At 43.2% G+C, this 13,281-nt stretch overlaps 1 protein-coding gene across 4 annotated transcripts in view; it reads right to left on the bottom strand.

Moving 5' to 3' along the window:
• UROS (uroporphyrinogen III synthase) overlaps positions 1-13,281 on the bottom strand; it is a 598,542-nt gene that overhangs the window by 19,242 nt on the left and 566,019 nt on the right. For all 4 annotated transcript variants that reach the window (XM_078643517.1, XM_078643516.1, XM_078643519.1 and 1 more), the window contains one exon: positions 1,284-1,385. In XM_078643517.1, the coding sequence (XP_078499643.1) occupies positions 1,284-1,385 (102 nt within the window). The remainder of the gene's footprint in view (positions 1-1,283; positions 1,386-13,281) is intronic.

Below are 13,281 nucleotides of genomic sequence, written 5' to 3'. Positions count from 1 at the left end.
AATCACTAGTATATGCAGTAGACCTTTGTCGTCTTTACCATTCCTATGTGACTCTTAGAGTATATCCATTCGTATCCCTTCCCTATGTATATAGAGATAACTCTAATCACTAGAATATGCTGTAGACCTCTGTACTCTCTACCATTCCTATGTGACTCTTAGAGTATATCCAGTCATATCCCTTCCCTATGTATATAGAGATAACTCTAATCACTAGTATATGCAACAGACCTTTGTAGTCTCTACCATTCCTATGTGACTCTTAGAGTATATCCAATTTTTTTCTGTTTGTATCTTTTATGTAACACATGTAATCCTTAGTCCTTATGTTTTACAACTGGTTCTTATGTAAAGCGCTCTGACACCTTCGGGTAAAGTTTGCGCTATATAAAATCACATTAAATAAATAAATAAAAAAAAAAAATTATAAGAACATATTGTTATTATCATTTTATTTGTTCTTATTGCAGTCAGTGGCAGGGCAGGACAGGGCTGGGCTGAACAGGGGAGGAGTGGTTTGCACTCTCTAAGTGAGCATGAACTCTTTGGCAGGCCCTCTTGGGCTGACCAAACAGTTCATGCACACTTTGCATGTTACCACCAGGGAGGGAAGACCATCACTGCTGAAGGGTTGCTCAAAACCACCAGTAACTTCCTTTTTAGCTTCTAAGTCCAGGAAGCAGCCTTCCAGCACTAACCCTAAGGGGTATTTTAATTAATGCCTCTGATCATATCACGTGTTTAACAAAATAAAACGCTACATCTACTTGGTTTACTTATGCAAGGTGACTGCATTGTTTTCTTCTAAAATATATATGTTGGCCCTCTTGTGGCAGTTATAATAAAATCTACATTAAGAAATGACAAACTGATGATGCAATGTGGAGAGAATCACATTCGTGCACATGTTTATCCAATGCAAAAACATTCATTTAGATAAGAACATGTTGCCTTGCTTTTACATTAGAAAGACAGAATTACAGTGGGGAGCATATCCCATTATCTCACTACGCAGCAAAATACATAGTGAAAATCTTCAAGTAGTGTTCAAATATATCTTTCAAGTACAAAGTTATATTAGTTGCACGTGTTTATGTGCTTAGTAATGTAGTTTGATCGTTTCTAATCCCATAATTCAATTGAATGCACGCTATTAAGCTTAAGAAATTGGAAGGGAGAGATGCAGCCCCGGACTTGGGAAATTGCGGCATGCAGGTTGCACACAAATCTCAGCAGCGATCACGTATCTCATTATCTTATTGGCTACATGGCCCATACATTACCTTAATGTGATCGATGGAGGCACCAGACAGGGCCTGTATATGGCCTAGACAGAACTTGACACCGGATGGGCTGAAAAAAGTAACGCTTGAAGGAATGCCCGCCTACACAAAAGAAGAAAGAAAGAAAAATACATATATAGCTGTCATTTTCAAGCTACTGTGACACTTAGTTTAAAAAAAACGTGCACGTTCCATCTGGTTGCCTGAACTACACATAAATGTAAACTCTTCTTGCTCCTGGCCTGTAAGCAGCAGGGTTGTCCAGAAATGTAATTAAAAGCAGAGGTTTAGAGGACATTATCGAATACTCATCCTCCCGCCAGAACCAGTAATGACAGCACAGCACACATGCGACCTTACACTGGGCATCGGGTTCAAACACCTGGATGCAGCTGCTTTTAGCGGGTTCCACTTATTTGAGCATTCACACGCCACCCTTTGAAGAGCTGCACCTTTTAATACTGAGCTTTTTGTCACATGTCGTATTGCATTAGTGCCTGCTCTGGAGTTTTATGACTGACCCAGCCCATTAGAAGGCTTACATTGCAGGATTCAACAACTGTTATGTTCCTGATGTGTCAGGCTGACTGAGTGGAAAGAAAGAGTGTAACGAGGATGGCGGGTGCGAATAGACTAATTGCCCATATAATATCAGCCATTAAGTGCTCTTGTTGCCCTTCCCTCTCAGTATGAGCCTGCAGTTCATATCTGTGATTGCGTAGTGGGCAATTAACAGCAGGTGCCTCCCTTAGCAGAGGGTAATGATGTTCAATTAATGAAGCCACTCAAGTGCAGAAAGAGTCAGGTGCTCCTACACAGTCTGCATAGACAGGGCCAGTCCAAGGACTTTATCCTATTTAGAGGAAGTGACATTTTGCAGAAACCAACCCTGGAAACAGGGCAAACTCCACGGCTGTCCTTCTAGCGTCGGCCCGGGCTCGCCTGGCTCAAGAACCACCCAGGCTCAGGGCCGGACTGGGAATCCGGAGCAAGCCTGGCAAATTTTGTCAGATCAGCCCCCGTAGTGTGCATAGTGAGAGCTGTGACTGAGCCTGACCCCTACAAGGAGGATTTGGCAGGATTCCCCCCACCCCCGAAGAAAATTTGGGCAAAAATGGTGCATTTTACAACACATTTTTTCATTACATATTCAATCGTATTAGTTGTTAAAGCATAGTAAATGACCTTAGAGAGTGCACCAGGATGCAACAATCTTTGTTGTGGCTCTTCAATGATTCCCTCACAATCACCCTCCAACAATGCCTCAGCGCAGAGCCTAAATTAGGCCCAGGTACCCTAGCAAGATTAAAAATCCACATTGCATTGATTAAAGTGGAATGTTTAGGATATGATCCAAGACTAAAACATGTAATTATCACACATGGCCATGAAGTACCTGGATGTGGGATGTTCTATGGAATAAACTCCTTGCCTGGGTGAATAAAAGGATAAAATCTGGGAGTAGTCTGGACACTGAACTTAAAAATCCTTCAAAATATCACCAACCCCAAAGAAAAGTCAGAGCGTGACTAAATCATCATTGGATGTGGGAAAAGTAGCTTCTTGAAAACTCTGTGGCCACTCTGTCTCAATAAGGAATTCCACAGACCTTACGATAATCACAGACACACTACAAGATTAGACAAGTGTGGTTGGGCACGCAAAATGAAAAAGTGCAAATCCCTAATAACAGAGCATTGCCTGGAGTTTTCTTTGGTGGCCATCAAATCCATAGTTTACGTTTTGTTGCTGTGCCTTTACACAGATATTTGCACTTCAACTCACATTTTCATAATCAACAAAATCACTTTGCTTTAGCCATTTTAGTCCTCAAAATCCCTATACATCTCTCTCATTTGACAATTACATTGGTCACTGGCGTGACTTTGGATCTAGGAGAGTCTGCCTCTCCGTGCTGAACAGTATAGGCAATATACAGAAATCATTCCTACTCCATCTCAATGTTACCCCTGAAATGCAGCAATTTTCTTTTCAAGGTAGAGGTCTTGGTTGTTTTCATTGTACTGCTCTGGTGTTACCCATTTGCCCCAATCACTGTCCGTATCATGGCCTCTAAATAGTTTGCACTTATGTTTGAAAATATTTTTTTACAGTTCTCTTCCCGAGAGGTTTGTAACCATGCTGTGATATTATCCTAAACACTCACTTTAGACCAACAACATTCCTTAGGGAATGTTTGCACATTCATGCAATCTGTTTAAGCTTGACTGTTAGCTGAAACCCCTTGATGATACTAGGGTGACTATTGTCAGCACAAAATAACTATTTGAGAACCATTCTGAGAACATAAGGGAATTGTGCACAACACATTATAAATCATGATTGCAATGCATGAGCTAGATCCTCTCTTAGACACGAAGTGGCTGATAAAATGGCTGTGCTTTTACAAAACATTGACCATGCCTCATAACTACAGAAATCCACCTATCCTCATTGCAATGGGATGTAGATGATCAAAGGGAATATTTGTAATCCATGCCCCTTTAAATAGACCTGGTACTGTATACTGTTTTTTTCCTGGAACCATTTTTGGTAGTTAAGCGTGCGGCATATTTTATATCTCATTACATAATTATGGTTTGGGAGGAGGAGGTGCAGTTGTTGAGAATGATGGTTGGTACCGGTACATGTGTACATGTGTGTGAAAGGGCCCCCATCAGCCGTGACCCAGTCCTCGAAAGGGCTGACTAGCAACCTTAGGCATTGAAGAGGTAACAAATGCTCTTCTGTAGTTAAACGCAAACCCATTGAAATATGGGTTTGCTGGAGTCCTAAGTTTTCTATTCTAAACAGACGTCTTGAACATTTGTTCAACAGAGGACCAAATAATGTTGTACCCGAAAAAGGTAGATGCATTGACATCACATTTTTGGATACCCGTGGCTTTATGGCTGCAATAGAAGAGGTGGGTGCTGCTGCTGCACATACAAAACGCACATTAATATACAAGGTTGATGTAAGCTCCTTACCCTGCTGGATTTGATTTGCCAATCACTTAAAATTCCAACAGGAGTGACTGGATTATGTAATTCACATACCTACTTGCTTGAATCACGAAACTGAATACATAGTACGGCCACTCGATCACGGTCTCAACTTTCTTATCTACGGCATCTGCAGATGTGGAGTCTTCTGAAATAATAACTGCCTACAATGACAATCCTGATATCAGGGACTCCACAAGACGTTATGCAGTGAATATTACCTTGACAAAAAACTTGGAAATGATTGACTCTCCAACTCTCTCGACTCATGCTGCAGTACTTTGGGCAATGCTGCATGTAAAGGTAGACTTTCTTGCTCCCTTATGTCTTACTGTATGAAGAACGTCCTCCTCTTTGGCAGCTTCCAAAGGATCTGGAAGAACAAGTTACTTACCTTCCGAATTATCTTTCGGGTGGATAATCTGTCTAACTGCAGATTCCTCACCTTAAAATACTCCTCAGGCGCCAGACTAGATATGAAAACTTTTCAATAGCATTACTCCCATGTGCCGCCTAGAGGCATAATGCAGCTCCGTGTGGATGCCACACCAACCCAGATGTGATGGAGAAGAGAGCTTCATGAAAGTGTCACCCTGCACGCTGGCATGAGTTCCTTGTTTTCTTCCTTTTCCATGGTCCGGAGTAAAGAAAAGTTGGTAACAGTATGCTGAATGCTAACATGGAACCTTTAAAGATATCAAAAAGAATCCACTCCACAGAATGGGGAGGTGGGAGGACAGTGAGAAGTCTGCAGTTAGATAGAGTTTCCACTAGAAAGAGCGTTACTGAAAGTAAGCAACTTGTTCTTGTGATGGACATTTCTTAACGAAGATTTTTCAACTTTGATTAGATGCCAAGGCAGTACCTCTCCAGGGAGGGGGCGGGGGTCTGATGAGAGTGATAAGACCACCAAGTCTTGCTGGACCAAGCAGGCGAAATGCCCTTCCTGTCAGACCTGGCTGTCAAGGCAGTAGTGCTTTGGGAAGGTGTGCACTGATGCCCACATCGCAGCTTGACAGATGTTAATGCTGTGGTAGCAGCCTTAGCCTTGTGGAAAGGGCTCTCAGACCTTCCAGAGACTGGTTCTTGGCCAGTGCACATCCCATTTTAATGTAGCAACCTATTCCCTTCAGTAAGGTCCTCTTCTGCACAGCCTTTGTTTTCTTTGCTCCAGAGAACCCCACAAAATGTGGAATGCTCACTTAATGGTCTTTGGTATAATCAATGTAAAATTATAGAGCCTTTAGGGGTCTACCTGATGAAGCCTGTCCTCCTCTTTCGAGGGGTGAGGGGGAGCAAAGAATGCCAGTATAGTATTGGACTACCCAATGTGGTAGGGAATCACTACTTTTGTCACACATGTCCTCAGCACCAACTTGTACAGGAAAAAGGTGGTGTGTGGCAGTTGCAATGTAAGTGCCTGAATTTCACTTGCAAGGAGGTGACATAATTGCAATAGAGGAAGACGGTCTTTAGGGTCAGGAGAAGCAGTGAGAAGTCGTGCACTGTGGGGAAAAATATATCTCAATTCCATATTCTCCTCCACACTATCTCAGACCTTCTGAGCTAACCGCTCTGACCACGCTGCTTGCTCCGTGCTCCTGAACACCCCTCCCCTTAGAAATCTATTAACTCCTGACCCCATGACCTGTAGTGCCCTCATTGACACGTCATAGGTTAACAGCTGTGGAAAGCCTCTGAATCTTGCAGGTTGGCTTAAACTTGCTTTCTGGTCCCTTGTGCCCATATATTGCTCTATGTTCTGGGCCTGCATGGCACTTCTATTTGTATATGTACAACCGTATTTGGCCTTGGCCACATCTTATGAGTTTACTGATGACTGCACTTTCTGCCCTATATATTCTGCTGTGACTATTCATGAGGGGCAGAAGAAGCTTGTTCCAAGATGTGACACTGCGTCTGCATTCTGCCTTGGCATGCCAATAAACGGACAAAGGTGCAAGAACATTTCCTGTGTTTTGGGAGGCAGCTGTGGTTTATTTGCTTTGTGTCGCTCTGCGGAGGGTTGGAGGATTTATTGCCCAACTTAATGGATTTATTACCCAACAGAAGTGGTGTCAAGAAGTGGGACATTGGAGGACTGTAATGTCACCAGTTGGTAAGTAGGCTGTAAAGCTAAAATAACTTGCTGGCGTGACCTTTCAGTGTTTCAAATGCTCAGTTAGAACATAGTATTTTTTTTTTTTAAAAAGAGAGAGGAGATAGTAACCGGCATCTAATCTAACTAGGGGACTGTAGAGAAACATTGATTGATTTTTTTTCATCATTGATTGAATTCTTTTCCATCAAGTGATTGAAATTTTTATCATCATTGAAATATTTCTCTGTATCAACACCATGGAGTTGATATGCGACAGGGGTCTACGGGACCCCATAACGCGACCGGAGAGCCTAGGCACGACAATAATTTATGACCCAAGAGTAGAGGGATGAAGAGATAAAAACAACCCTCCCAGAGTGTAGCGAGGGAAGCGGTGACCATTGGCTGGCTGGAGGACACAAGGAAATGTTTTTCAATTTTGCTCTGTCCTGTCATTGATCAATGACTGTATTTAATTATGTTTAGAGTCTTTAAAAAAGTATTGTCCTGCTATGTTTAATTGAAATGCTTCTTTGAATGATATCACAACAAATTGCATCAGAGAAGTCACATTGTTTTATGTGGTGTCTGAGTGTTCCACAACTGTATATTTTTTCTCTCAAGTCTCTCTATCCAAATTTTAACAAATGTTTACTTCCAGGAGACATATTTGTTTATCTTTCAGGATTTAAAAATTGTGAGTGAAGGGCACAATGGGTTCTGGAAATTCTAAAGGAACTATGGAGGTGGTAAGGCCTCGCATGGTGAAAAAGACAAAGAAAGTATTTAAAGAACTGTCATTAGAGAAGGATTTTAAATTACCAGCAGATAGCCCTGCAGCTCAGGTTGTGAAAGATACAAATTGTTTAGAATATGTAACTCCTTTTTGCGCGCTAGTTTGGACGTGGAAAGGGAATGAAGGGCTGTGGCCTAGATTTGGTTCTCTTGAGATAGATGATATTGAACGCTTGACAGAAAGAATACACTTAAAGGGTGACCCATCATGGGATTCACATTATGTAAAAGATTGTTTACAGCAGTGGCTTTCAATTGCAAAAAATAAAGCTCTCCTTTCAAAAAAGAAAGGCCAGGGGAATGCCTCCACTGAATATAAAGACTGTTCTGCAATAGCAATAGTGAATAGTGAGTGCAAGAAGCCTACTAAAAAAGAGCTAGAGTTAGCTAAAGATTGGCCCACATCTTATAGCCAGTGTTTATTAGAATTAAGTAACTATGTGCAAACAGAACAGCATTTGTTGTCACTATGGCAAAAGTGTGGGTTTTCAACAATTGAAGCAGACCGGGTTAAAGAAATACCAAATGCCACTACTTCTAGACGGGCTGCTGCTCTGCTATGTATTTGGACGCACCGCCAAGTAAATATTGATATAAATACGTTGAAAAAACTGTTTATCGCCTCCAAGCCTCAAGGCCTTTTTGTCAAACTGGGGGAAGGAACAGACAATGAACAAATAACTAGTAGCGCATTGACTGAGGAGGAGATTTTGTTGCTTACTGAGGAAGAAAGGAAAAGACAGAGAGTAAATGCAACTAGTGAATTTAATTCCTGGGTCTCAGATAGAGCCAGCAATGAGAACAGTCACCAAACATTGGGACAAAACATCCAGTCTGCAGGGCCTGTTTCTCCTGCACCTCAATTGTCATCCCCTCTTCCAGCAACTTCAATTTACCCATCACTTTCAGGCCCCTACAAACAGTGTGAAAGACACAACACACCTGAGCAAGCACTAGCTTCACAACCAAGCTTAGCACGTGTACCTTATTTCCACATATCCCTGGAAGGTGATTTAACTAGGGTACCTGACATACCAACTAACCCCAGAGAGGGCAGTTTTAGAACACCAGTCTTGAATGGGCACTTATCCTTAGGAGGGGACATGCTCATTCTTTGGATACCCCAGCCCAACCTTCCACTTTTGGTCTGAGTGAAGATTTAGGGCTGAGTGCAAAAGAGAGAAAAGATGAGGAGGAACATGAGCAGTTGACACACCTGAGGAAAGAGGCAAATGAGTTCCAAGAAGAAGTAAACACTGATAGGGAGGAAATACAACGCTCCATTAATAAACTACAGGATAAGCTAGAGGGAAGGGAACGGCTGATACATGTACGGTCACAAACACGGACCCTAAAGGGAAAGGGTGAGAACTCATATACTGATGACATACTATTGAACACTAAAATAACTGCACCAAAAATAGTGTTGGGGGGGACAGCCATGCTAAAACCATGGACCCCCTTGGAGGCAACCCAAATGACTAAGGACGCGCCTGACCCACTGACTGCCAGTGTAAAATATTATGAGTGGCTTCATAAAATATGTATTGCCTATACCCCCCTCCCTCGAGATGTAGAAATGCTATTAAAAATAGGATATGGGAGCAGATGGTCTTTAGTAAAAAGTGCATTCCAAATCCCGCAGGAAAGGGATTGGACCATACTGACCAATAATATGGATGTCACACAAAATAGATTGATTCATTGGTTAGAGTCTATCAGGGACACAATTAATGGGCTAGCAGTTAAACATGGTGATTTTTCTCAAGTCACTGCCACGTTGCAGAAGCCAGGTGAGTCAGTGGCTGATTACATCTTAAGGTACAATGAAGCATGGGATAACAGTGCAGGGGTACCACGCACCACAGAGGCCTATAAGGTATTGGCTACGCAAACCCTTATGAATGGATTGCTAGCTTCTGTGGCCCACAGTTGTAAATTACCCCACCCTGATTGGTCCACTAAAGGATATAACGAGTTGTGCACGCTTCTCATAACTATGGAAAGAGATGGTATTTTTAAGGTAAGGAAGGACATCACTAAAAATGACAAAGGAATGATGTTGCAGCAAATACAAAGAGAGGAGGAGCCAGAGGGAATGTACTATCAGGGGGCACAGCAAAGACAGGATAATGGACAAGGATACCAGAGGAGAGACAAGAGTAGGGATCGGTGCTATAATTGCCAGAGGTATGGGCACTGGGCACGCAATTGTACAAATAATAGAGGTAGAAGGGACTGGAATGAGAGAAGTGACCAGTATAATAAAAATGATAGAAACAGGAATGAAAGGTTTGACAGAAATGAGACCCAGCCATCTGCACCACCCATGCCCAGAGACCTGAAGCAGACCCAGCACTCCCTGAGGAATCCTTTCCAGGAGCAACATGGATCAGCATAGGACAACGCGGAGAGAGAGATGGGACAAACTGCAGCAACCAGAGCCCAGTGCTTTATGATGAAGGTATCAGAGACACCAGAGGAGAATCCCATGTTTCAAATTAAGGTAGGAGATAAAGAGATCGATTTCCTAATAGACAGTGGTGCAACCCTATCCGCAGTAAGAAACAAGTTGGGTCCTGGTAGTGGTGAAACAGTCACTACTATAGCGGTAAATGGAATGATGATGCATGAAGAATTGTCAGAACCCCAACCAGTTTCTGTTGATGACTTCACAATGACCCATCAGTTTCTGCTGTCACCAGATGCACCCATCAATTTGCTGGGGAGAGACCTCCTCTGTAAATTGCATGCAACATTATATTTTTCACAAAATGGGATTTACTTACAAGTACCTGAGAACAGGTTAGAATTGGCTAATAGAGCACTTACTGCTTGCAAATTAAGTGAGGACTCTGTGTTATGTGCACCCCCTGTCTTCTCTCTCTCTCCAACACGTTACCAATGGACTCCATTACATGGAGATTTTTATGAAAACATGTTTCAAGAACTGTTTAAATACAGCCCTGACATTGAGAGTGAATTGGTCACTCATTTAGTGCAGTTGACAGTAGTACCTGAGCCCATGCATTGTACTGCAGCATTTTTAACAGGAGCAGTGCCTGAATGGTACGCCTACAGGGCAGACAAACATTTGCACTGGACAATGGAGTTGTTTGAGCACACATTATATGTAGGAAAAGAAGGGTGTGCAGTGAGCATTAAACTGGGACCACAGGAAATGAGAGTATTTCAAGCGCCAGATTCTGAACCACATGTTCCATAGCTGTAGCACCAGGTTACTACCCTAGAGGATTTGGGCCCCATGGTCAAACGCCTTCAGGACTTACCTAGAACAAAGGATTTTACATTTCCTTTAGGACTGGTGTCTGTGTTAGGAGATGGAGAAGGGTGGTGTTGGACGTTGTGTATGAACAGAAAGGACAGGACTGCAGTTTTTGACAAACTTGAAGGGAATATGGCTTTACAGCTGACTAAAAATAAAATCCTAGAGCAAGTGAACTCAGAGGTCTGGGCAAAACACAAAAATGAGGCAGGATTGTTGAAAACATGCCCTGCCCATAAAGTGACACTTAAAGAGAATGCTGAATTACCTTATGTCCATCAGTACAGGCTGTCACCTCAGGCTGAGGAGGGAATAAAACCTGTGATTGAATCTCTCTTGCAGCAAGGTATCATTAAAAAGACATCCAGCCCCTGTAATAGTCCTATCATTCCATTACCCAAGGGCAATACTGGGCAGTATAGGTTCATACAGGACTTACGACAGATAAACAACATTGTGGTTCCCTTAGCACCTGTTGTGCCTGACACCAATACTATATTATGTTCTATACCTGTAGAGGCAGAGTACTATTCAGTCATTGATCTCTCCTCTGCATTTTTCAGTATCAGAGTCCATCCAGAGAGCGAGTACCTTTTTGCTTTCACAGTGAAAGATACCCAATATACTTTCAGAAGACTGGCACAAGGCTATACTGAGAGTCCCACGGTATATGCGCAGGCAGTAAAGAGAGACCTGGATAGCCTACACCTGGAAGGAGGTAGCATCATCTTACAGTACGCTGATGATCTACTTGTGGCCTCTCCATCCCTTGAAGCTTGTGAAAAAGACCCTGTAGCGCTGCTGAATCACCTCCACGAGAGAGGACACAAAGCTTCATTGTCAAAATTCCAGTGCTGCCAAAAAGAGGTGACTTACCTGGGTTATGTGGTATCCAAAGGAACACGCCGCATATCACCTGACAGGATAAAAATGATTCAGGGCATGCAGCCTCCGTCCACCAAGAAAGGAATGCTGTCATTCCTGGGGATGATGAACTACTGCCGCCAGTGGATCCCTGAGTACAGATCCTATGATGCCATCCTGCGACAATGTACACTACAAGATGCTCCCAACAACATTGTATAGACTAATGAACTTGCAAACTGTTTTAAGAAACTGAAAGAGACGTTGTGTACTGCGCCAGCCCCGGGGCTGCCTGATTACAAACTGCCCTTCCATCTCTATGTGTCAGAGCAAAATGGCATTGCAAATGGTGTGCTGACACAGCAGCATGGCTCTGGAAAAAGACCTGTGGCATACTACTCCGTGACTTTGCCTGCAGCAGTAACTGGGCATCCAGCTTGCTTGAGAGCAGTGGCATCAGCAGCTGTGATGGTAGAGAGGACGGCTCCCATTGTGTTGGACTACCCTTGTATTGTTTATGTGCCACATTCGGTACAGTTGTTGTTGTCATCTGCAGCAACACAACATTTTGCGGCAGCCAGGCAAACAGGTTATGAGGTCACTCTGTTGTCTAACACCAATATCACCATTAAAAGATGCCCACCTGTTAATTTGGCAACATTATTACCTCCACTAGGTGATTCAGATGAGACCCCTGACCATGACTGTATTGAAATTGTAGAGACATGCACCACACCCAGACCAGACTTGCAGCAAACACCATTAGAAAAAACTGACTATGAATGGTACACTGATGGTTCCTCCAGCAGACTAACAGACACTGATTACAGAGCAGGGTATGCTATAACAACAGTAGACACCATAATTGAAAGTGCAGCACTCCCACCTGGCACATCTGCCCAGCAAGCCGAGCTGTATACTGTCACAAGGGCATGCATCCTAGCTGAAGGGAAAGATGTTAATGTTTACACTGATTCACGTTATGCCTTTGGAGTTGTCCATGATTTTGGCCAGCTGTGGCAGTATCGTGGTTTCATTACAGCAGCAGGACGCCCCATTCAAAATGGCCCCTTAGTAAAGAATTTGCTACAGGCAATACTACTGCCCAACAGAATAGCAGTAATAAAATGTGAGGCACATACAGGAGCTAATACTGAGATAGCCAGAGGTAACGCGATGGCTGACACAGCAGCAAAAGAGAGCATGTTACAGCCAGTACAGATGGTGCCTTCAATGGCAAAAAGTATTCCAAAAATACAGCTGATTCAGAGACAATTGTTGCTAGCTGATGTGAAAGAAGCACAATGGTCTGCACCTCCAGAGGAAGAAAGAGCGTGGAGTGATGCTGGATGTGAGCCAAATGATGAGGGATTGTGGGTACACCAGGATGGGAGGCCTGTGGCCCCACGCAGTATGTTCCTGCCCCTTACAAGGCTTGCCCATGGACCCACTCACATGGCTTAAGGAGGGATGAATGCTTTGATTAGAGAAGAATGGTTTGCACCAGGGATAACAGCTTTCACTGCACAATTCTGCTCCCAATGTCTTGTCTGTGCCGAACATGCTAAAGGTCGGTCCCCCGCTACCCATGATCACTTGCCAGTATCAGAGGGTCCCTTTACCAACCTTCAAATAGACTTCGCCTACATGCCCCCACTGAATGGATTCAAATATTTGTTGGTATGTGTGGATCAGTTTTCAAAATGGGTGGAGTCAACTGCCACTAGGAAGAATGATGCAGCAACTGTTGTGCGATGCTTGATGAATGATATAATACCCCGATTTGGGGTCCCCCAGAGCATAAACAGTGACAGAGGGGGTGAATTTGTTGCTGCCATTGTGGAAAAGATGTGTGAGTGTTTGGGAATAGAGTGGAAACTGCATGCCCCTTACCACCCACAAAGTTCAGGGCAGGTGGAGAGAATGAACTTCACAATAAAACATAAA

Source organism: Lissotriton helveticus, chromosome 5_1 (genome assembly GCF_964261635.1).
Source record: "Lissotriton helveticus chromosome 5_1, aLisHel1.1, whole genome shotgun sequence".
Lineage (NCBI taxonomy): Eukaryota > Metazoa > Chordata > Amphibia > Caudata > Salamandridae > Lissotriton > Lissotriton helveticus.
The sequence above is the reverse complement of the archived record's forward strand: the minus strand, read 5'-3'. Positions and strand labels throughout refer to the sequence as shown.